The following is a 26,569-nucleotide window of genomic DNA, read 5'->3' as shown; positions in this document are numbered from 1 at the left end:
AGTACCATCTTAATGATAAATTCAATTGTAACACTAGGGGGGTGGTCTGCTTGGGATCATGTTCTAAATGCCCCGCTTTTTATGTGGGCAAAACGGAAAGACCTCTTAAAAATAGAATTTATGAGCACCTGTATGCCATTGACAAAAGAAACTTAAATAATTCATTGGCAAGGCATAATTTGTTGTTTCCTGGACATGAATTCAAGTTGTTGGTCATTGAAAAAATTTCTGATAATATTAGGGGCGGACTTATGGATCTGAAACTTGAGGAGAAAGAACTTGTTTGGCAGTTGAAATTAAATGCCTTGGTCCCTCCGGGTTTAAATGATTTAGTCTCTATTAAGAGCATCTTGAAATTAAAAGCTTTAGTTATATAGACCTATAACTATTTTTGACTTTATAGTATAATGTATTTAGGTATTCATATATAGTTGAATTTTTTGCACTTTCTGTGTATTTTTATAGTGGGTTACCTATTGTTGAAAGCACTGTAGCACTTTAAATTGAGGCTTGTTTTTTTTTATTAAGGAAATGATGTCATGATTAATAATTGTATTTAAGTGTTTTTTTCTTTTTAAATGATTTGTCTGAAGAAGTTTGCTTATTTTAGTAAACGAAAGTGCTTACTATTATATTGTTTCCTGAGTTCCTCGTTCGTTCCATTTGTTTATTGTGTTTATAGTTTAAAACAAATAACAAAAAAAAAGCAATTTGAGCCAATACACCAATTGTATGCATTACTGCGGTGGTGGTGCTGAGGTAGCGTTGCCGCCTCACAGTTAGACTTTGCCCGTTCGATTCTCAGTTAGTTAGCGCGTCTTCTGTGTGGCGACATGCGTGAATGGGCGTTCCTTCGTTGAAGGTTGTGCGTTAGGCCCGGCAAGCCAGCACGTAGAAATCTACTGCCAATCATTAGCGGACCGGAGTTCCGCTGTGGCGACCCCTAACTGGGAAAAGCCGAAGGACACAAACACCAATTGTATGCATTGCACGCATGTGAATCTGCAGTACTCATCCAGGGACTTTCAGAAATATTGCTGCAGTGTGTATTCAGTGTGTTGGCAATTAAATCACACGTTAAGAAATGTCCTTAAACTCTCTTTAAGATGTAAAGTATGGTAACCTTGCAATAATGTGGCTATTATTAAGCTGCACTTCAACTCATTAAAATTTCGGCTTGATAACATTAACAAACGTGTTTTTTATAGATTCATAGATTAGTACTAGGCTAAATACCTTTGCAAGTCATTTTTTAAGCCTAGACAATTATCCCTTGTGAGACTCAAACCCTGCACCTTGTGTTTTTAAGGCAAAAACCTTAAACATTAGACCACCCTACCAACCCTTTGCTTAGGTCTAAAATAATTCCCATTTCTACGGGGGTTCTTTAGCATAATTAACTGCTGGTACTGTTTTCTAGCGTTGGGTGAAGTCAGCCCTTTGCTTGACATCGTATCTTACATCATCAGAAATCCGTTTGAGCTGAGATGGATTCATGCACATGCACCGGATACCGTTTGCCAATGACTGTCTCATTTTCTTAGGACACAAGTGTAATGGAATCTTCATATACATCCGTGTGTTGTTGAACACATCGAATTGATGCCATTCTGTGTCAGTCCCACTACGATTATGGTGGTGCACAGTTTTAATTTTGCACCAAGATAGGTATCGGTGGGTTGCTACCAGTACCAAAAATGGCATTGTACAAGCCCGGGGTTAGGGCACAACACACGTAACTCATCCACTATAAATACATAATTTAACGTACAGCAATAAATGCAAATAACTATAGGCAAATCTACACTTTATGTACACTCAGTCACCTTCGCCACAGGTGCAACTGTTTAGCTCCGTAGCCCCTTTGTATATAGTCCTCTGTTCCGTCAATAAATGGACTTCTTGGAAACCACAGAAAGAAAGGTGGTTCCGAGAACTCGTTAACACAGCCAAAGGAACCCACGTTGCCTACCCTCCACTCAGCACATCTGACGGAGGGCAGGGCAAAGAAAAGAAAAAATGAATGGCCTGAATGACGTTGCCCTAGGCCCGACAAATTCCTGCCTTCGTAGAGCGAAGCTTGGGGGAGGGGAGGGCAGGGGGAGTGCGGATACAAGATGGCGTGCAGTGAGGAAAGCGATCCTGGCACAGAAGCAAAACAAAGGGGGACACAAGTAAGACATGCTTGGTTTGTATCCGCTTTTCCAGGAGTTGAGTTATAAGGAAGGACTTGCACTATTAGTAGAAGATATGCTTACTCCTGCATGTTACTGGCATTTTATAACAATCTCTAATAAAATAGAAATGCAGTGTGTGCATTTGTTCATTTTTGTGATAACTGCATTAATGTTTATTTTCACAGTTGTAGTTCCCTTGTATAGTGTTGTGGTAATGAGCTCCCCGTGGGAAAACCTTCCGGGAGGTGTCCCCAGGTATCTTCTGTTAAAGGGACAGCAACACTGATAAACTGCAGCATGTCAGTGCTTTTATTTGAAGACAATTCCTTTCAGTGAGATGATAGAACAAAATAGATGCGCAAATACACAATACCACAATGAGATGTTTGTTTAAACAGTGTAGTCTAAAGTAGGTGCATTAGCAAGATAGTTGCGCGATTTTATTGTCAGATTTGCATGTACGGACGGTATCTTTATTTTGTGCAAAATTACGGTGTTTAACTGTATTTAGTAGAAGCTTCAGTTATGATGATAACTTCAGCATTGTCACGTATGTTTGTGAATATCTTATTCAAAAGAGTTTGTAATTCAGACTCAGTCATACCTCAAAACTGCCCGTAATTTTGACTGTCCTAAAATGAATTACTTTTTTGAGAAAAGATTGTGGATTGCCCTTAACAAATAATGTCAATAATTAGTCATTGTCTTCTGTTACTACAGAAAATTGTGTTTAATTCACATGCTCTAATTCTAGCAATGGCTCACATTAACAGTGATAATATTTTTAAAAGTGTCTCTGTTTACATCTAGATCTGTCCTTGATTGCTTGAGAGCTATATAGAGTCAGTTCACAGACCATAGTCACAGTGGCAGTACTTACCCTCACAGGGAATCCCCATCTTCCACAAGGGCAAAACAGATCAGTCACAGGTTAAATTTATAGGCACCTATCCAATAACAAGGTTTACCTTTGCAGGGTTGCCACCTTTTCAAGTGCCCAGAGTCAGACATTTGATATGAACATGTGAGATTTTTCAGGGCAAAATTATACCCAATACAAGTGCAAAGGACTAGACTTCATTTTTTTTTTGCCAAAATAAAAGCACACACATATAGATATTCAGTTATTTCTGTTGTTTTAGGTTACATTACACTAAAATGTTACGTATACAGAATATTTGTTTTATACAACTATGAGAAGAAACTTGGGAAATATTTTTAGCCTATAAATCTCAGGACATTTACCATTTTTTTTGGCATGACCTAAATGCTCAAATAGGGACTATCCTGCTCAATGAAGGCCAGGTGGAAACCCTATGCCTTAAAGGTATCAATCTATTTTGTATTTAATGAAAGGATACTCTAGAATTGGGGGAGAGTTGAGCAATATAGCTGTAGCTTCTGTGTTTGTTTATTTTAATGGAGATTCAGTCCTGTTGTTTGTGTTTGTGAAGCTGTCTAATTTGTGGTGGTGTAAGAGATCAAAGAGGGTTAGGTCCTTAGCAGAGAAGTACTGGACATAAATCACCTCACAGGAGTCTGTAAGAGGTGTAGCTAGGGGCAGAACATGTGTTGGTATCTGAAGGTCTTTGGTCTGGTGATATGTTTAATTAGAAACTTCTGGGATCTTTCTAACTATGCAGCGTGTTTGGATAAATAAATAAATATATACTAAAATTATTTTTCAAAAACGTCTGAGAGTATAAAATAGGGTGGAGGATCATCCAGGGCATATAAATATTAATGCATATTTCTTTGTAACTTTACTATTAAATAATTGATGCAGTAATCTACCAGGGGCAGTATTACATTGGCCCACTAGAGTGGGGCTTGGTATTCTGGGATAACAAATGCTTGGAGATGATAATGACCCATATCGGCTAAAGGTCATCATATATATCCCATAAGTCAGCTCTAAGTACCCCGAAGGAACAACATCATTTTTCTGACCACATACATTGTATTTAAAATGGAACATCAGTCTATATTTCTTTGAATTTTAGTAGTAAAGTATTGAATTGCTGAGCTTGAGTCATTGCAGTTCTATATTGGAATGACATATGGTCATTTGAAGCTTGACAGAATTATGTCACTGATCAGTTGTATTGGAGGCATTACTATCTCTAGTTCTTTTAACAACCTACTTTTATTTAAACACTTCATATGCTAGGACTAGATTTTGCATTCAGCTACAGAGAAAAATTGAATAACAAAAATTAATTTGTCATTATGTCAGCTGCCTAAGGGCTTTTTTGTGAAATGTGTTTATGCATGCTTAGATGCTCAGTTTTGATATGCCTTTTTTTGTTTCTTGTCTTGATTCACTGAGACAGCAAACTCTAACCTGCTTCTACCAGCACAATTAAAAAAAATGCATTAATAGTGAGGGATGCTGTAAGTACTAAAGTTTAGCTGCAGTTGGTATTGTCATCAAAATTTCAGTTCAAGTGCTTTTTATAATTAGGCATGTAAGATGATCTCATTATGTTTTACTGTAATTAATTAGATGTCTAATTTTATGAACCTTAGTTATATTTTTTAAATTGGTATAAAATTTGTAGATTTTTCTTTCATATTTGAATAGAACGTCTCATAACATTACAATTTTTACTGCATTCTGAGTGGTACATATGCTTAGTGTCATCTGGATATTTAATTATCTTAGTACGTATAATGATTAGTAAATGTTTTGTATTACAGTCACATGTTTGAAATATCAAGAAAGACCCTTCGAGATCCCCTTGCTGTATTTACTTTTAAGTCAGCAAGATGATTTTGAAGTTGAACTTGTCATATTCAGCCTATCACCAGTCCATCTAAAAATATAATGGAATTTAACAATTAAGTCTGACAAGTACAATGCTGTGTGCAACTTTGTGGAAAGACTAAAAATATGTGTGAGCTGCTCAACTGGCAACTTCTTTGCTAAGGAGTCTGAGACCTACCCCCCCCCCCCAAAAAAAAAAAAAAAATGGGAAGCAAAGGTCCAGAATCAGGGACAGTTTTTAAATATCTTATATGCTCACTCAGAGTTTAATATACCCACAGTTTTTTTATATTTTCTGAGCACTGAGTATGAAACATTAATGTTTCTTATTATTGACATATTGATTTATTGTAATCCTCAGTGATTTACCAGAAAATCCAGTATTTTACAAAGGGCCAGTAAAAATAAGAGGCAAAATCAGGGACATTCTTTAAAATCAGGGAGAACTGAGAGGGGTTGTGCACTGCATAATTCTGAATTAAAGTGTTTGTATTCTTGAGATTATCTTAGAATCTGTGAACCAACCGTTAAGTAAAACAGTTGTCTGAATAAGTGGTATCAGAATTGTAGCTTCTGACTACATTCAGATTACCCATTAGTAAATCAAGTGGATACCTTTCAAGTAGCTTAGTAAGGCTAACACAACAATAATTTCCCACGTTAATCTTTGCAAAGTGAGTCAACAATTGCATGTTTCCTTTTGTGAAGAATGAATAAATAGGATGGCACTTTATTAAACAAAATTACTATCATCTTCCGACATTAACCTACTAATCGTATCTGGATTTCTCAGCCTGTTAGTTCTTAAATAAACTCTGATAATCACCTTCCTCCGGTTTTTCTTAGTTGATTTACTTGTAAGTGGTTTCCTTACTGAGTACATTATTGAATTCCTGACTGAATTTCTGGAGGTGGAAAATTTCTGGAGGTGGAAAATATTTTGAAGAACTGTAACGTCATGCCACCTCAGTAATTCATCAGTAGCTACTAACAGTACCTTTTAAGTCATACTCCTTGTCCCTCCTGCTTTAGCTGAAAAATGCCTTCATCAGTATCATAACAAGGGTATGGTGAACAAGGCATGTGCCACAGCTGTTAGCTTGCAGTGGGTGCCTGCTGTTCAAAAAGAAGTTGACAGCTTACCAGTTGTCATTTAAGTGACTGGGATTGCTTCATAAACAGCTTGTAAATAACTGTCAAATTGCCTTGTTTAAAACTACTTTAAAACAAGACAGACATCTTGTAAACTGTCAGACATTTTGGGAGCTGTCATTAATTGTTGGCCAGTGCTGTTTGCTTGTAGAAGGGGCATGCCACCCCCCCACTCCTCCATAGCTCCGACCTTATTATCCACTTTATTTTGAAACCATGTAATCTTTTGTTCTTCATCAGTAGTTTGTTTTCAATTTTATTCATTAATTTCTTGCAGAATTGAATAGTTAGTGCAACCATCACCAGATTTAGTGTTGGCATGCTTGCTGCAAGACTTATTCTTATTTGGTTTCCTTCCTTCTCCTGGATTTGTCCATCTATGAGTGCGATTTGGTTAGTGGCATTAACATTTTACAACGCACAGAAAAAGGAACACTCACTGACAGAACCATATTCATTTATTATTATTATTATTATTATTATTATCATTCTGTAAGCATTACATATGTGTGACCTTTCCACCTTGTTGGCATGTTTCATTCTTGGTCCCTCTAGTTGGTGAAGTAGCATACTGAATTATACATAAATTCCCCATGTTCTTCAGAAATGCACAATAATTATGTATGGTAATGCATTTTCACATGCCCATCTGATCCTAGGCAAGTTAAAATTGCTCATTGTGATCAAACTACTAGTCTGATATGTGCTTTAATAAAAAAAGATCCGAATCCACCACGCAACACTTCTTTATTATTCCAACCAGTATTAAGTGCTTTCATCTCATCATAGGAGACTTCATCAGACTACAAGGTAAAACACTTCATAACCAATTTAAATAGCCCACTTAAACTGACATCATTGATGAACCAACCAAAAATCGAATACTAATAAATCAGATTTGCACAGGAAGCTTTGTATGTGCTTAAATAATGCCAACCACATCCACTGCCTCGTTTGATGGAACATTTTGGGGGGTGGTCTTTATACCTGAAAAAATTCCGTAAACTATCCATTTGTGTACTGTGTTGGCAATTTGAAATGCTTTCTTCCGCTGTCTGTTCTTTATTCAGGTAAAAGATTTGAGCACAAGAATATTTATTTCATGGCATTGCTTGTGTTTACATAGGTTGGAAAGTTTGTGGGCGGAGCAAAGCAGTAACTTTGGGGACAGCATGGAGGCATAAATATATAAGCTAAGTCTGAAAGTTTTCTAGGTAGCACTCACCAGCTGTTGCTAAGGGGTGTAGCCTTCAGTGCTTCCCCATCCTTGAAGACTGGTTTGGATCTTTGCCTGTTGAAACCTTCATTCTCATTTAGCTGTCAAGGATTTGATGATATTCGTTAAGTCACAGAACAATGGCATTAAATATAGAGTTTACCATTAAAAACATGTCTAGAATAAGCTGCTTTACTGCAACAATTTTGCATAATGGGTTTAGAAATTCTTAGCTTTGCTACTGCAGTGCTTTGATATAAGCTGCTTTTGTTTTACTAACTTCGATCTCAAGGCATTTGATGAAGTTAGAACTGTAAGCTTGTAGTATAAATATTACAGAAGCTTAGGCACAGATGTCTTTTGAACATAGTTACCTTGTTAGTTTGGAGGCTGTATTGTACACGTTTCCTTTTATTACTATGTAGTTTGTTTTTGTACACTTTTTTTGTATAGTACACTTAATATTTTGTACCTATCTTTACTCATTTAAGATGGTTTTTGCATTCTTTTGCTGCTTTTGGTCTTGGAAATGGCTGGAAGTTATGCTTTTGATCAGCAGTTAACAAATTAATAATATCATATAATATTAATAATATTAATAATATGCATTGATGTCAGATTTAGAAATTTGAGTTCATGCTGGAAAATGGCCACAGTTGATGCTCATTAACCGTTCTGAAAAGATGTTTATATTGAAAATGTTACAGGCTGTGCTGTGGGATATTTGTTTTTCCTGGGAGTTGATAATTTAATGCTTGTAATTTAGCAGGAAGATTGTTGTGTGCTGTAAGATGCTATCTACTTGCAAAGGTCCCAGAATGGAACATTTAGCAGACACCTTCAGGATATCTTCAGTAAGAGTACAAGCCTGGTTTCATGCAAAAGGTTTGCAGTGTTGCATTAAAGAATGAGATTTGATTTTTTTTTTTGGAGAAATACTAAATGTATATACATATGTACAAGCATCAGTTTTCTCAGTTCATGTACATCCTCAGATGACATTTGACAATTTACCAGTTTTGATTCAGTCTGAATGAAATCTAAAATGTCTCATCCAGAGGAAAATTCATAGCGGGAAAAAGCCTTCATGTACTGCATTGCTGTGGTCTGGAACAACTTGTCGAATGATATTAAGTCTGTTTTTGTAAGTGTCTCTTGTTTCTTCCCACATTAAGAAGACGCATCATTTGAGCAGGTGCAATGACAATACTGGTATTGTCTGTATGATTGTGAGTGGTGTACTTTCTTGTTTGCTTGTATCTTGAGATGGGACTGGCTTCCCATCCATGCTGGTTGCCGCCTTGTACCCTTTGCTCACTAGTATATGTAACTCCCAATAGCACTGAACTGGTTAAAGTAGGTGTCTGAAAGTGAATGGTGTGGATGATGGGAAATGAATCTTAATTTTCAAGTCTCACTTGTTCCCAATCCTTATCGGCACCCTGTATTTTAGTTTTGTAGTCATCTGCTCTCATTGTGTCATTCCTGCTCTACAAGTGTGAGACTGTATGAAATCTAAATGGTTCTATATAACCTTGATTGTCTATTTTACTGTTGCATCCTTGTTTCTTTCTTTTTCTAACATAACCTAAGGTCCTGCCATCACCTGTTTCTCGTACAATATCCTGTGAATCTGCACAACTAAATGTGTGTGTAGGAAATTGTGAGATGGCTGAGATGTTTTTTTTGTTTATGGAGGCTTTCTTCTCTAGTATTGCTGATGAATTACTTTGCCAGTGAGGCTTAGAGGCCACAAATTCATATAATAAACAAGGCCCGTTTAATAGCTGCAGGTTTTTTGATGTTTTGATGTTCTTTCTTTTTTTTTTTGTCTGTTATCTTCTTTTCTGAGCCACATATATTTGACACCAATATGGATACCTACAGATTGTCTGGTGAATATAAAAATTGTGGATAGCTTTCAGTCTGACTGATTAGAGTATTAACGCGTTTTCATAATAGATGTTACTAATGTTATGAGTACCAACTCTCTCGATGTTTTTTTTTTCTTGTTTCTTCTGTTATGTATACCTGATTTAATGTTTCTCGATTATTTTAGTTACATTTGTAGTAAAACTGTTTTTTTTAATTGTATCCATATCCCATTGTATATGTAGAATTTTCTTCTCTGCTTTCTCTTTCTCAAAATTTCGATAAAAAATATATTGGAAAAAAAAATAAGGTCCATATTATTCTGATATGCTTAAAATATAGGTGATGGAACTGGAACTGTTACATATGTTATGAAATAAGATACATGATTGTATATGGGATCATTTAAGAATCTTTTAAGGAATGCATTTATTGGCATTTTACGGGTAAGTCCAACTGGATAATTTTATATTTTTTCAGTGAATGCCCGGCGAGAAAAGCTCCATAAATAAATAAATTTTAAAAATCTATACATAGGTGAAATTATCATATTATAATACAGTGTAAATATGTAGGTAATACAATTATTAATACACATATAGCAAATAGAATATACACATATTATGACATATGCCATCATTAAAACAAGACAAATGCAATATGTATTGCAACTAATATATTTTCATTTTTTTTTGAATTGCTGGTATGGAAGTTTGATGCAAGTTTTACACCTAACCAAGAATCTTGTTGGCTTATTTGTTATATTTTAGTATGTCAGATATAATTTTAGGATTTATCCAGCATGTTCTTTTATATGATGTAAACAGACATCGGGTAGTTTACCTTGCTGTCTTTGAAAGTGAAGCATCTGTTCCTTACTGCTTCTCATTGTAATCTGTATGAATGACAGGAGCAGTTTCACACCTTTCTTGGAACTGCATTAATCTCAGAAATGAGGTTTGAAGATTTTTCCTGCATCCTTTTGCAGGGGAGCACTTTTTACTTCCCCCACTGATGATGTGCCACTCTCATTACTCATTATAACATGCAGACAGTACATAATTACTTCATAAGGGAGTAAGTGCTAATTAGTTAATTGTAATACCAAAACAGTTGTAAAGTAATTGAGTGATTGTAAACCTGTTAAATAAACAGTGCGGCAAAAAGCTGCCTACCACATATATATATATATATATATATATATATTTTTGCCAAACTGCTAATTTAACAGTTTAGCAATTGATTAACTGTTAATGTAACTGTTTTGGCAATTCCTTAACTGTAAAGTTTTGCAATTTTCTTCTTCTTCTTTCGGCATTTCCCGGTTAGGGGTCGCCATAGTGGATCATCTGTCTGCTCATGATTGGTAGAGGAGTTTTATGGTGTGCCAGACCGGCGCCCAATCTTCCACAGAAGGCACACACTCACACCTAGGGCCAATTTAGAGTGTCCAGTTCACCTACTGCATGTTTTTGGGATGTGGGAGGAAACCGGAGCACCCGGATGAAACCCATGCGACCACAGGGAGGACATACAGACTCCGCACAGAAGGCACCCCAGCCGAGAATCTAACCAAGAACCTCTTCATTTGAAGCTGGAAAACATTTTGGTCATACTCAAACACCCAGCTGTTATATTTTTTATATACTCTGAACAAGTACTGTTTAAGTTTTGAGTCAGAAAATTAATGCTTGCAAAACTGAACTTCAGTTCCTATATTAAAGGCAGGCTTTGTAGTTCAATGTTTGTAAACATTCTTGGCATTGATGCTCTGAATACTGTCCTAGAGCCAGTGTTGAGGAGCTGTGGCCCTCCATTTGGACATTTCCGTCTCGGAGAGGTATTTTAAAGATGTTGTTTGAAATTATTGTTTGGTGTAGAATTATGCAGTGGTAGTGACACTGTTTATGACATGGAGTATGCGTGTGACATATTAAAAATGCGGTCTCCACAATGCAGACATTTCTTATTTCTATTTATTGAAAGTAGTTTAGAAAGCAAAGTGGTAAATGAAGGCAGTTGTCTTATTTTGGGGTTGACTCCTAAGTGAAGCCAGATCTCTGGTGCTGTGAGAAGGTTACATTTCTCATGCTGTAGGTAATGAGTATTGGGCAGTTGGATTTTCTTCACTTCAGGATGTGCACACTGGTGGATTGGATAGGCCAGTATTTAGTAGTTGTACCTTAATACCACCCACATGTTTGAGTATCCCTTTAATTAGGCATAGGAATGGATTTTGTTTTGCTATTTTCTGTATTGGACTGGGGTACCTACCAGTGTCTTAAATTTGGAGAAGAAAACTTTGATTCTGAAGAAGTGGACACCCCAGAACTGTTTGTGAATGGTGGTTTCTTTTGGCAGTTATGGGGTAAGGAAAAAAACGCACCTATTGTGACTCTTAAAAGAATGTTATTTTCTTAATTTTAATATTTCACAGAAAGATTTGGCAAACAAGGTGGTACAATAGTCTTTTCAGGTTGTTTATTGACATTGCTGAGGAATAAAATGTAAAACAGAACAATAATTTAAAATGTGTAAACCACACAGGTGTTAAAATACATGTTAGTGACGGGCAGAACATTTTAAACTGCAAGTTAATTCATTTGAATTTTGATGTAAAGTGAAATTAATAATGTCATATAGCCAGGTCTTTCAGCTAAAGGCTGCCACAGAATTTAGAGATAATATTGCTGGACTCTTAAAATGAATTTCCGTAAATTTGTGTTTTAGTGAGTATAGTTGTTGTTCTTTCGTTTTTTCCCGGTTAGGGATTGCCACAGCGTAACTCCGGTCCGCTAATTATTGGCAGTAGATTTTTATGGTGCCAGCTCGATGCCCAACCTTCAACGAAGGCATGTATAGTACAAGTCTAAATTCCGAGTGCTTTGTAATGATTAATTTATTTGGACACATTGGTGCAATGGATAGCATTATTCTCAACTGAGATGACTTCTGTGTAGAGTTTACACATCCTCCTTCTCTGTGTCATTCCAATTTAGTATATGTGGTAGCAAAGCAAGCACAAATGAACACCTATGCCAAGTTTCAAATGCAGGCCCCTCTCACCTACAGCCCACTGCATTAACCCACCAAGCCACAAAGACTCCTGGTGTGTGTGTTTTTTCCCCAGATACTTACTTTCAGTTTCTTCTTACAATCCAAAGACATATTGTAGGTGTAACAGAATTTTTCAGACTTGCGAGTGCATGTGCCTGCTTTGTTATGAGTATATGTGTGTGTCTCGCAGGGAGCTTGTGCCTGACCTAGTATCAGTTTCTTTACCTTGCGCACACGGAGTGCTGGTGTAGGCTTAATCTCCTCTGGTGTCTTGAATTGGATTAAGAGGGTAATTTTAGATTAAATAGATTTATTCATACTCTTTGAAAGCAGGGGTATGAGGAGGTACATGTAATGCCTTCATCTGAGAGGGGAAAGGCTGCAGACTTTTTCCTTCAGACCTGACCAGATAGAATGTGTTGGTCTTTTCCACAGCATTGTGCCAATAACAGACAACAGTTCATGTAGCATCAGTTTTAAATAGCTTGGGAGCTGGTATTTGCAGGATGCTGGCAGAGTGAGATGAGGGTCTTGGAGACTTAGACACTTAATCATCTCAAGAATGTGAGCTGCAGTTGGGCAGGTTTCAAAAGCTGAAATCCAAAATGCATACATGTAAGACTTGGCTGGTTTTCCATCTCAGGCAGGAGCAAGGTGTCTGCTTGATTATTATTTTGCATGCTGAGACAGAATTAAGATTTTTCAGTTTAGATTAGTAAGGCTAGTAACCATTTAAGGCTGGTGAGACTTGTGTGTGCAGTGGCAGGAGGGTCATATTTTAGCTGAAATAGAGGTGTACCTTCACCAAAGGTACGTCTTCTTTCCAGAGAAAAGTGGGATGCTGTAGGCAAAGACATCCACACAAAACACTGAAAATTAATATTTTAAGTGTTTTTTTCTGAGATGGAGCAAGCCCCCCCCTCTCAGACCCAAACCAAAATTGATATTTATATCAACTTCATGGTTGCACAAACTTGAGTAAGGGAGAAATCTTCATAAAAAGGGCATCTGTGCCAGTATCCACCTCTAGGGTAACTAATTGAAAGCAGAATTGTCAATCTTGGGGAGGGGGAGGTTTGTCATACAACGAGAAAAATAATTGAGGTCCTTGAAACAGTCAGAAACTAGATACGTTTGACTTGTGGAGGAGATGCATTGTTGTGAAAATAGAATAAAGTCCCTAAAACTGGGATCCTTGGAGACTCTCCTCTCCTCCTTATTGACAGTGTAATTCTTGAACACTCGGATTACACATGCAGTAGTTCTGGTAAAACAGGGTTTTGTTATTTTACAGGTGCATCATAGCCATGTGCAAATCAGAACACTTTGTATGAAATAGGAGATTTTGTTAGACATTTAAATTAATTTCAGCTTGGTACAACGTTAAGTGTTAATGGTGTGCTTAAACCACGCCAGTTCTAAACCAATGCATTTCCTGTTTAATATGTAGTGTTGAAACATGCCGTAGTAATTCCTGTTCCAAACATTTCCTCCCCTTCCTCAAAATCTTCTGTAAAGGGACAGAATATGAAGAAATACTCCTTAATCAAGTTTTCAGAACATAAATTAATATGGAATCCCTGTTGACACTCAGTATGGCATACTATTTTACCCTTATAGCAGTTTGTCGTAGTGAACAAAAATCTGTTTCTCTCTCAAGAAAAGTTGGCAAACTGGTAGAACCATTATAAGCCTGAAAAGGGACTTTGAGTCTGGGCAACTCGGTCCAAAGTTAAAGGCTGAAAAATAGCATGTAGTGGTAGCTCTGTAGCTTGATTTAAGAACCTTCATAAAACTTCAGTCAGATTGTTACTTTCACCTCTGGAGAACATCAGAGCTCTGTTCTAGGTGCCATTCTCTCTCTTTGTATTCATCAGTGATATAACCTGGTTAATTCCTCTGTCAGCCATAGCCCTTTGCACAGATAATATATTACTTCAGAGCTCACTTTCAGCAGTGTTAGCTGTTGCGAAACATCAACACGAAAGTTTTAATTTCTGCTAATGAGTTTCTTCCAACCATCTTGGGCAAAACATTGCAAAGGCAGCATCTTTGGGACACCAAAAAAAAAAATCACAGTTACTCTGTCATCCTATCAGTAGTGTAGAATATGTACAACAATACAAGTATTGTTTTAGGAGTACTGTCAGTTGGGGTCCTGTTTTATCATAAAGACTTTATGCAAAAATGTGTTATAATTTTGGCATGGTCCATTCTCCCACTTGGGAGTCTTCTTGCTGTATAACTCTAAAGGGTGTGTCATTAGGATATGTTTTCTTATGCAGAATGTTTCTTGTAACACAATGCAAATTTATATAACTGACAGTTGATAAAGCAATATTTAATGAGTAATGTTGTACATCTTTATTGATTCAGTGAATGTTGCTGTTTATCAATTGATTTTCTTTACTAAAAGTATTCAGATGCTTAAGCCAAAACACCCTGAAGCAGACAAGTTTTGACAGCAATACAGTAAGAGAGAGATTCGCTGTAATGGGCAGAGAACAAGTATAGCAATGCATAAGTCAAACATTTAGCCATCTGAATATGTTGGAAATAACCCTTCAGCACCCAGTTCCATGTAAATGTAACTAAAGTGACCTCCTAAAAGAGCTGTTGTTCACTTGCTTGACTCAGGGTCAGTAGGCCATTCCACAAAACTAGGGCAAGAAAAGCAAATTAAACTCTGTCCAGTGTCTTTAATTTGATGTGTGAATGATCAGCAGTTCCTCTTTCAAACACCTGAGGTGCTTAACTAGGGTGTAGTGGCTTAATGACTCCTTAAGGTAAGTAGGGCCTAGGTTATGAAATGCGCAGTAGGTAAGGTTCAGGGTCTGAAAGAGTCATCTAACAGTAACTGGAAAGAAATGCAAACTGTGCAACCAAAGTTATGAATGTTCCAAGAGGTGCCAGACAGAAGTCTGGCAGTGGAATTTTGCACCTGAACCATGGCACTGAAACGTAGTCCGTAATCCTGAGGTAAATATAATTATGTTAATCCCATGTGGAAAATAACTGGCACATTAAACCACTGTCAATAAGTCTGTTAATGGTATAATATGATTGACTAGGGAAGTGTTCCTCAGATGGAAACAGCATGTCTTGTTGAACGCTACCAGCTTATTCTCGAATGTTAGCCTGCCATGAATATCATGGGTTCCAAAGTATTGCTGTCATATGCTATTAAAAGAGAAAGCAGTGGAAGATATGAAGGGTCAACAGTGCCATGAACAGTATGGCCTCTTGTCTTTGTCAGGTTTAGCTGTAGGTGATTCCTTGTCATCCAGTGGGTATTTACAGCTGAATAACTCTCAAGGGTATCAAGTCTCGAAACTGATCCTGAGAAAATGCAAGAGATGGCTATGAGTATCTTCAGCATATAACTGATGTGGATACCTCTCAGTAATGACCTCCCTTTGTAGCAGCATGTATACCATGATTAGCAAGGGACTCAGACTTGTACCCTGAGGTATACTATAGTCCAGAGAAAAGTGAATTGAAGAATTAACCCTAGACACCACTCTCTTTAAGTGACCAGAGAGGTAAGAAAAATACCACTCGGTTACAGAGCCTGAGAATAACTATTAAGATTTCAGGAGGCTCATAAAGATCCCATGGTTCACATTATCTGATGGAGCTGAGAGATCAAGTAAGACAAAACTGTTTATTTATCCCGTGCTGTAAGGAAGCAATTTAACACTGTTAGAAAGTTGTGCTCTCTACTGTGCATGAGCTTAAAACCTGACTGTCAAAGAGTCCAAGAGGTAAACAGAGATAAGATTATAAGACATCCATGTGAATACAACTTTCCCATTAACCTTCCAATAAATGGGACATTAGAGGCTGGATGTTTAATTCCACAGAAGTTTGGTATCCAGAGAGGATTTCTTGAGAAGAGGAATAGTTAGTTCTTTCTTGACAGACTCTGAGAATACTACAGGCCTTGAAGAAGATCTCATAGTCTTGAAATTTATTGAAGTCCATGATTGGTTTTGACTTGTCTCAAATCTCATAGGACAATGGGTGCATTCTGTAGTATGTATGAGGCACAGAAGAAACAGTCTTCATTGCCTCATCATGGTCCACATAAGTCACTGAAACATTGAGTGGGTTAGGTAGATCTGTGATGTGGGGTTACCTTATCTACAAAGAAGTGTGCAATTTCCTCATAGCAATCTGAGGTAAAATCCCTCCAAGTGTTAGGGCATGATGGGCTTTACAACCTGCCAACCATCCAGAAAATTACAGCTGAATGATTTGATGCAGTAGAGATTTTGCCAGATACAGAATCTGCCTTTTGGCATGTTTTAAATGGCACAATTATGAACCAGACTGTTTATCCCAGAAAAGGCACATTCTCCATAATTTTTGCTTCAGTCTTCATTATAGTGCTTAAATGCAGCTTATGAGCAAACCGTGGCACCTTCTGTGCATCTGGTATAGGATATTCCCAAGCTGGCACAAGAATATCCAGATCTCTGTGATGGTTGCATTGTCTGTCACAAGTGAATCTGGAACTTTTTGAATCTGGAACTTTTGTACCACCATCCTTAAGGAAAACTATCAAGTAAAGGAGACACGGTCAAATTGTTAACCCTCCTGGAAGTGATGACTTGGAAAAGCCAAGTTTGAAATGGACTGGGTAATGGTCAGACCAGAAGACTGGCTTCACTGCTATATCTCTGGTTTCATCTCCAAGTTGGAGTGCTAAGTCCGAGTGACCAGATTTGTGGCTGACAGTATGTACAGCTTGAGTGAAATTGGAGCTCTTCCAAAAGATGGAGAAACTCCTGGGTGAGTGTGCATGGACCCAAGCATTAAAGTCCTTCAGAATTAACCACCTTAGAGACGTGAATTTGGATGAGGAGGTTGGTAAACTTTACAGAAAATCCCTGAGGTAACATGGTGAGTGATGTACCAAGCCAAACCTGCTATTCACTTCTCCCATGATGTATTCAAAGGAATAGGACACTCCAGGTTCAGCCTGTGCTAGATCCATTATGGAAGATAAACAAATGACTATTTCCCTCTAGAAAATCTGTTCTATCCTGTGTAGGACATTGAATGATATGGCAGCCTGTTGGAATATAGTCTCAAGGTGTGAACTGAAACTTTTATGTCCAACCAAGTCTCCAATATAAAAGTCGAGTCACAGTCCCAAAGCAAATCCAAGAAGGTGTCCAGCTTCTTCTGGATCGATTTACTATTTTTAAACAACAGCTGTAGTCAGGGTAGCTAAGGGATAGTTCCTTGCGATTTGTCGACGATCACTACGTAACTCCAGAGATACCATTACTGGGCCAGAAAAACACCCTCTCCAACTGATTTTCTCCCTCTGGTGGCACCAAGAAATCCTTTAGGACAATATGCCCCATGTCAGGTTAAGCTCTAGCTTACTCCTACTCAGTAATTCTGAGCTATCCTTAGTCCCTACATTTCAAGTACTTCCAGGGATCTAAAGAGCAGGAAACAGATGGGTGGAGGTTGTATAGGTCACAATCATACCTAAAGCCCATAGCAACCCCCCCCCCCCCCAGGTGAAACCATTAACATAACGATCCTACCTGCCTGCAATACTGAATTCAGCAAAAACCTAGAACTGGAACAAGTGAAAATGCATGCCCATACATTGTGGTTGGAGTATCCGCAACCACCAGAAATGACCACTTTTATCTAGTTATCTGTTCTGACACTTGAATTTTCCCATCCTCTACCCACCATGCAACAATGTCATCAGGCTGCCAGGCATGTTGAAGTGTTTTCAAAAACATCCACGCTGAGTGCTGTATGCACACATAAATTGAGCATTTTCTTTTCATTTTTTAAAATGTTAAAGCATGCATACATTTTTATATGGATTGCATTTCATAGCTGCAAGGGGCATCCTGTGTAAGCAGGCAGTTCTGGAAGGGAAGCAGAAAGAGAAACATTTTCCTCTGATCTGTAAGCATGTCTGTTTCATACACTGATGATGCAACTGGATAAGATATTGCTGTTATTAGGTCTACAAAATTATTATGCTAAGTAAATGGGTCTCAGTTTATTGGTATCGGAAATGCCTGCGGTTTAAGCACCATTGTAAAAATGTTAATGTTACTAAATGTCTTCTTGGTGGGTGTATATACTGTGTAAGACATAATGCAGTCTTTTTCAGTGTGTTCTTTATAAGTTGTATTTGGGGAAGGTGTTGACTGGATAGTGTTGTGCAAGTGTTTTTATTTTTTTTCAAATGTTTGGCAGAAGTGATTCATTTAAGAAAATAACTTGCTTAACTCATTAAAAGTGAATTGCAACAAACCCTAAAGTTGTATACACTGGCAATAGTAACATAGAATGATCCACCTTTCTGCAAAACGGTGAACAGACTTGTCTTTGTATTTTTATCCTAGTTGATCTGCCTACCAGCACTAATTGACAAGACATCTAAAATAATGAGCAATATAAAGTGGATTTTAGTGTTCAACGCAAATCAAATAACCTTCACTGGTATTCTTGCTGACTCGGCAATCACTTGCCTTACTGTATTGAATTAGTGCAGTCCAGATAAATCCCACGGATGCTTGACAGTCCACAGCTTCAAAACATGAACATAAACAGTCTCAGCAGCTTAACCCAACTAATCAGTTATAAGGCATTTACAACGACTTCTCACAGTAGATGATGCAAGAAAATATTGTTATTCTGCTATAAATACAATCCTAAGCAGATTTGAGTTAAAGTCCATTAGAGCACCACAGCTTCACAGGTCTGGGTGTCACCAGAGTTAAAATCTGTTATACAGTAGTTATCAAAACAAATTCCCATTTAGAGATTTCTGTAATGCACTATGGAACGACAAGTGTATAATCTCTGATTCTCTTTTCTTATTTAATGTACCGATTTCAGAGGATAGTACCAAGACTCAGGTACATGTTATGGTCAATCCTTGCAGCTGCAAGAAAAGCTATAACAAAAAAAAATTGGAAAATAAATACCCTCTCTCCTTTTAATAATGAATTCATTTATTTAGCTAGGTCATTGTGTGATAAAATTACTCACACAAAGTTGAGAACAAGGAGTTGGGAAAAGTTGCATTCTCTTTTGCAGAAATTTTAGCTTATTTCCTGAATGTATTTATAATCTCATTTTGTTATGGACCTTGTGTATAGTTTCTTTGTTATAATTGTAAATACAGTGGTGTTCTATTCTTAATAAAACAAAAAAAATTCCAATTCAAGCATAGACCAGTACACATACTTAGAAGCAGACCTCAGTCTATTTCAACACCTTTTTCCAGACTTAAGTCTATGATCAAAAATGCCCCAAGAGTGCTTTGAAATTCTAAATTCATTAAATAACTTGCACAAAGATTTCTGCTGTGTAGTAGATAAAATTTGTAAAGCTAGGCATTAGTAACACTCATTTCTGATAGCAAAACTACAGTAAAACTTCTGAAAATTACTTTTGAGAGTGCCATACCTACCTTATCCACCCCATCTCCAAACCATCACCCCAAAAGTTCACATCTGTTTCATCTTGAACAAGAAAAAAAAATCTGCAGAAAAAATGAACACTATGGCTGTGAAGGTTCATTGATCCACCTCCAGAATTCATAAAAATGGCTGTACAATTGCTAGCTGCCGTTGAAACTTCCTATAAGGAGATGCATCATAGGAAGTAATGTACCATCTGTTTATATCTCCATCCATAAGGGTGATATGGTTGCCTAATCATAACTACATGCCATATCTTAAACACTTGGGCATGTTGTACTCCAACAAATCTTCTTACATCGAAATTAATGCAGTTTTCTCCCCAATTTGCAGTGTAGTTTTTGTAAATGGCTTTCAGTATCTACAACTTTACTAATCCTGACTTGACTTTGTAAGACAAAATCAAGTCTGGGGACATCATAATAGTTTTTTTTTCTCTGACCTCTTCAAGGTCTTCAGCACACTAACTCTCACTGGCCGCACTGCAAAATGATCCATACCCCAAACCTAGAAGACTGAATCTGGTACATTATGTCTCCCTATCAACTAACAAAATTAAATATCTTGGAGCTATTCCTGATTACACACTTACTTTCAAAGACCTAATCTGTGTTACTTTCGAAAGATGGGATATCACCATAGGCACCACCAATCGAATAAGACACTAGTTAACCCAAACGGTAAAAACTAAATTAATAACCTTCTTCCACTGTGTAGTTGCCTCACGGCAAGATGTTCTTTGGTTCGATTCTCAGCCGGAGTGCCTTCTGTATGGAGTCTGCATGTGTGCAGAGTCTCTTGTTCTCCCTGCGGTCGAGTGAGTTTTAAAGAACTGTGGTAGATGTGAGTCTGCCTTTTGTGAAGGTTGGATGCTGGGCTGGTAACTCGACACTGTAAAAACCCCACTGCCAACGAGTCTGCAGACTGGTGATGACATTGCTTCATCCACTCTAAACCTTTTCTTTGAATACATTGTCTATAACAGAGTGACAGCAATACCACAAACTAAGCTAAAACAGAGGTAGTTTAAGACAGCTGAATTTCATCTTGGAAGGTCAGAAAAAAAAAAAAACGTACTACTGCACCCTTTCACAGCATTTGCCTTGGCCCTCATTTATAGCCTTCTCTGTAAAGGGTACACATTCATATTCTGTAAATCAAAATACCCCACTAAGCAACCAAAAAAAATAAAAAACACTATATAACCCATTGCACTCTGCTACCCAGAGAGACGACTACACTAATCTCAGAGTTAAGGATGAAGATAGCAGAAACCAATAACTCTTTTGGAGTCTCCCTGATCAAAAGTTACAAAGGTAAACAACTCCCATATGAAATCACAAACTTTGTCAAGCAATCATTGCTAATTTTTTTAAACCTGACCAAATGTAAATGCTAAACCCCTCCTGCTATAGTAACTTGCTGTAACCTTGTTGTGACTTGGGCTGTTATTCAGTAAACGTTGTGTGCCACAGTATAGGGCTAGTATGCAGTAGAATTGCATACCACAGTCCTGTGTGATTCATAGACAAATTTACACAGTGGGGTAAAACATTGTATGCAGTCTTCATTCATTGTGTAGCCGTAGTACTCTGTATTTCAAATCTTCCTGCCCCCAGCCCCCATCATACATGATTCCCAGACAAATTTACCAAAACAAATTCCCATGCAAACAAAGACCAGTACACATGCTAAAGAAACAGACCTAAGTCTGTGATCAAAAATGCCAACATTTATTAGTGTTTATTATTTATTGACATTTGTTGACTCGGAAGGTCCACTGAGTCAAGTGGCCCATTTTCAGTGGAGGCCCGGGGAGAAAAGCTCCAACAATACAGTGATTTTATAAAAACATCAGCATTTAGAGAGTGCGTCAAAATATCATTATATACATAATACAACAGCAGAGTTGCAGAAGTATTTACAATGGTAGCAGATCTACATAAGAACATTTCTCAAACCAGTGATATAATGAAGAAGTCATTCTATTTATACATTCATAGAAGTACAATTAGGAGTGTACAAGTTAAAACTATGTAGGAAAAAAAAACAGTGAAAGATACCATAATATAAGGACAAGCAGAGAGGAATAAAATGGAGAGCAGTTATATTTGTTGGGAGTAGTAGCCATATTTGTTGGGAGTAGTAGCCAAAAGTATCTTTAAGGTGGTTTAGTCATGGGATTATAGTGACAGACATGGTTTTTGAGATGGTGTTCTTTCAGTGCTGATTTGAAAGTTTTATTAGAGTGCAGCTGGGTGATTGTGTGAGGTAGGGCATTCCATCGTTTAGCAATGGCATGAGAATAAAAGCATTGTCCAGCTATTTTGCTGTGCTTGGTTACAGTTATGAGTTGTTTGTTAATGACCTGAGATTCCTAGTTGGGGTGTGAGTGTGTATAATAGCTTGAAGGGATGGGCAGTAGTTAGGGTTAAAAAGCAATTTGTGGGTAACAGTAAATTGGGTATAGTAAAGGTAGTGAGGGAACTCTAGCCATTTTAAAGTATTAATTGCCAGGCAATGATGTGTGCGATTAGGCATACTGGAGACAAACTTAGCTGTTTTGTAATAGCATGATTGTAGTTTGTTCATGAGAGATGTGTGCAAGTTAGTGAAAATGGCGCTACCATAGAGTAGGGAAGGGAGAAGTATACTACTTGGACAAGTCCACCAGGTTAAAATTAGCAAATAGAGTTTATATCTATAGAGCTTACCAAGTTTAAAATGGGTCTTTTTGATTGCACCGAGTATATGATATTCTAAAGAGAGTTTATCATCAATTGTGATGCCGAGATGTTTTTACAGTTTCAATTTCGGTATTGTTTAAAATTTTCTCACAGAAGTCTAGTGTTAAAGGTTTTGATGAGAAAAGTAAACATTTAGATTTTTTTGGGATTAAGTAGCAGTTGAGCCTCACTAGGGCAGGATTCAGTGGAAGTAAAGGTGCTTTGTGTTAGCTTTAGGAGATTTGATATGTCAAAAGTGGATGTGATTGTCAAATCATCAGCATATTGAATGATAGTACATTGTAGGGATGCTTTATGGAGGTTGTTGATAAATATATTAAAAAGTAACTGCCCGAGAATAGACCCTTGGGGATCACAAGTGTTGTTGATTTAGGTATTCACATTGTTTGCCTTGCCATTTGACAGATTTGTTTTTCTGTTTTGTAAATAGTTGTAGAACCAATTTAGAGTATGTTGGGAGCAGTTTATGGACTCCAGTTGTGGGACTCCATATCAAAAGCTTTTGAGAAGTCTAGTAGTACGACTGAAGTTAGGAGACCAGTATCAAGAGTTTTTTTACAGTATCAATAAATGAAAAGTAGGGCAGTAGTTGTGCTGTGTGATGGCCGAAATCTGTGTTGGGTGGGTGACAGTAAGTTATTGTCTGAGATGTTTTAGCAGTTGAGAATGAATATACTTTTCCAGGATTTTAGACAGAGGTGAAAGTATGGAGATGGGCTGGTAGTTGTATAAATCAGTAGTACTACCACCTTTACGTAGGGGAGTAATAATAGAGTTTTTCCAGAGTTGTGGGACATATGATTCTGAGATAGAACGATTAATAAGAATATTAACTGGGAATGCTATTGAATCTGCTGCAAGTTTAAGGCCTTCTGCTAGAAGGCCATCGGAGGAAGGAGAGCATGGCTTTAATTTTGAAAGCAGTTCCCACACTAGAGAGGTGGGTACATGCTGAATTGTAAAAGGAGGTATAGTTGGGATGTTTTCATGGTTGGACTTTTTTGAGGGGAGAGCTGAGGTTTGAGAGTGGGTTAGAGGGTTATTGTTGTCCCTACAATTTATAGTTTTGTTACTTTGTGAAGCAAAGTCATTAACAAGTTTTGGATAGATTCAGTGAAGTGAGTGTTGAAAGTTTGGGCAATTTCTTGTGGGTCTTTGTTAGGAGATTGTGTAGGGTTATGCTGAGTACCAGGATTTAGAAGAGAGGAAACAGAGTTCCAGAACATTTTGGGGTTATTTTGATGGGTTGAATGTTTGGCGGAGAAATGTATTCTCTTGTCTTTATTGATCTGTTTTTTGGCATTATTGTGTAGTTGCTTAAGTTTCAGTTCATATTGTGGGGTTTTATTTCTATGCTATTCTTTCCAGGCTTTATCCCTAGAAGTAAGCAACTGTTTAGTTTAATAATCCACTAAATAGTTGCTTGAGAGACGAATACCAACACAAAGTTGCTCAAGAAAGGTAATTTATTCCAGTACAGTCTTAAAAAACATTTTTTAAGACTGTACTGGAATAAATTACCTTTCTTGAGCAACTTCGTGTTGGTATTCATCTCTCAAGCAACTATTTCGTGGATTAGTAGTCTTTTGGTTGAGTTGCTACACTTGTTTATTTGATTTTTAACTGTTTAGTTTGTTTTGTTAGCCAGGGGGCGTGGTTAAGCTTTGTTCTTTTGGTACGTGTTGGGGGCAAGACTGTTTAGTGTATCAAGAAAGATTTGGTTGAAATAGTTTACTGCTTCATCTAGAGGGAGGAGTTTAGTAGGGTACCAGTCATGGGTTTTTAGAGTATCTAGAAATATTTGTTGATTGAAGTGGGTGAGATTTGTGATTATTCTTAGGGAAAGTGGTTTGTTTGTGTGTGTGGGTTCTATGGGCGTATGCAGGGAGATGGTCACTAAAGGTATCGGAAAGGGTTCCTGCTTTGGTGAATTTATGGGGGTGTGAGACGAGTATCCAGTATAAGGTTGACTCAGTTTGTTTGTTCACCCTACGTGTAGTGTCTGTGATGAGCGTAGTAAACTTATGTAAATTTATGCTATTTAGTGGAGAGTTGGTGATGAGTGTTTGCCAATTTATGTTAGTGTCACCAAGAGTGATGATTTCATTTGATATATTAAGGGTTGCCCAGGATAGTAGATCTTCCAGGTAGATATATTTTGACCAGGGGAATATAAAGTACAGCAATACACAAGTGTTTTCTGCTGTTGATGTGAAGGTTTGCTAGGAATAAGTCCATATTTCCAAATGTTGGTATAGGTTTGGAATATGGAGTAATAGTTAAAGTGTCTTGGTAGATTAATGCGATGCCTTCACCTTTTTAAAAGACTTACTTTCAAACTGTAAATTCATCCAATAACTGATGCAGTGCTTGTGAGCACAGATCTCTCTTCCTTTCTGATGTGTTGCTCATTATACAGAGCCAAGTAGCATATCGGTATTAGATTAAAAAAAAATCCTTTGTATGGTAGGAAGAACCTCTACCAGCAGCAGCAGAGTTCCACATGGTGTAGGTATTCCTGCTACCACAACCACATTTCTCTTTGCTCCCCACTGCTGTGATGCTACTAAGCTCCCCACTACAGTGATGCTACTAAGTTCCCACCAGTGGCTTCTTTAACAGCACCAGGTAATTCTCCTAACTTTGCATCATGGCTGGCACATCACATTTAGGCATTATGAATGAACACAGAGCAACCAAGAGCTGCAGCTTAGTAAGATGTATTGTGGCTTGCTAAGTAGCTGCTGAATATTAAATTGCTGTTCATAGTTGCGCTGTCTAGGGCAGGCATGCTGCACAGCATCCCCCCTCACATCAGGACTGCTGGCACACATAACACACAGTTGTGTGCGCACTGGTATGCCATTCACAAGAAATACATTCTCTGGATTGCCCTGGACCATACCTACAAATTGCTGTGAGCTGTGGCATGATAAGTGTGACGGACAGATTGCATTTATGCAACTGCACACTGTTTAAGAAAACTCTGTCCCCGTTGCTTTCTACTGTGACTTTCTATAGAACTCATTTTCTGTACAAACTCTTAAGTTATGTATATAAGGTGGGAAGTTGGCATAATGGTTAAGGTATTTACCTTACAGACACAAGGTGCAGAGTTTGATTTCCAGCTGGAGTAATTGGCTAGGCTTAAAATGGCCCACACGGGCAGTTAGTCTAGTACTACTCTATGAACCTGTATGTATGTGTATGTCTCTTGTATATGAATACGTTTATACCATTGCATATATCTACTTTGTAGGTTGTCGAAGTCTGTAAATCCTGAAAGTCAAGCAGTTGTATATTAGGTTTGTATGCAGTACTCTGCAGGTGTTTGGGTTTCAAACTACTACTAGGTGCAAAGTACAGTTACTCCTCAGTATATCAGGTTTACCCTGGCTTTGAATTGTCCTTTGTAATCACTACTGTTGTGTACCTACACAGAAGGCACTTTGCTGTTGTATCATGTAACAGTTATGAAGTACTAAGACTGCACTTAATATAGTTGGTTAGACTGTACACAGTCGATTTTGTGTTTTTCTTTTTGAATATTTTGTTTTGGTTTCTGATTTTGTTTTGTTGTTTGTATTGTACACTGCATTATTTGTTGGGAGGTTTTCTCTGCAAACCTTCATTGAAAAATGGGCTTCAATCCATTTGGACAATACAGTATTCAAAACATGAATTAATAAATTAAATAAACACTGCCCATCACTGTGAAAGCTGCTTTCATCTCTCCACTTACATGTTTTTTCTTAAGCATACCTTGAGAAATAATTTTCTCTATAGTATTTCCAACAGCTAAAGAACATGCTCATCTAAATGAAAAAAATACAGCCACAGTATGTATCTACAAGCTTAGCTTATTCAGATGGCAGCATCTAGAATATTGCAAGTCCTTGGTTGTCTGCTATTATGAAGTTTTTTGCTGTGTTTATCAGTTTATATATGAAATACTCACTGCTGTGTCCTGTACAACAGAAGACCTTCATTTGCGCTCTTATTAGTCACAGGAGTACAGTTCATGGGTATTATAGCTGTTTACATTATTATTTCCAAATGTATCTACTTCCTTATTATTGCTACTTATCACAGTCTTCTGTGTAGGTTTG

The 26,569-nt window shown here is 37.5% G+C and overlaps 1 protein-coding gene across 1 annotated transcript in view; it reads left to right on the top strand.

The window, feature by feature from the left end:
• The first annotated feature begins 1,899 nt into the window (after nucleotides 1-1,899).
• DGKD (diacylglycerol kinase delta) overlaps nucleotides 1,900-26,569 on the top strand; it is a 1,200,459-nt gene continuing 1,175,789 nt past the window's right edge. Inside the window, exon 1 of the mRNA XM_044070581.1 lies at nucleotides 1,900-2,174. Within this exon, the coding sequence (XP_043926516.1) occupies nucleotides 2,118-2,174 (57 nt within the window). The 5' untranslated portion in view covers nucleotides 1,900-2,117. The remainder of the gene's footprint in view (nucleotides 2,175-26,569) is intronic.

This window comes from Protopterus annectens, chromosome 4.part1, assembly GCF_019279795.1.
Source record: "Protopterus annectens isolate FY-2018-M chromosome 4.part1, PAN1.0, whole genome shotgun sequence".
Classification (NCBI taxonomy): Eukaryota; Metazoa; Chordata; order Ceratodontiformes; family Protopteridae; genus Protopterus; species Protopterus annectens.
This window is presented reverse-complemented; position numbering and strand designations above follow the sequence as displayed.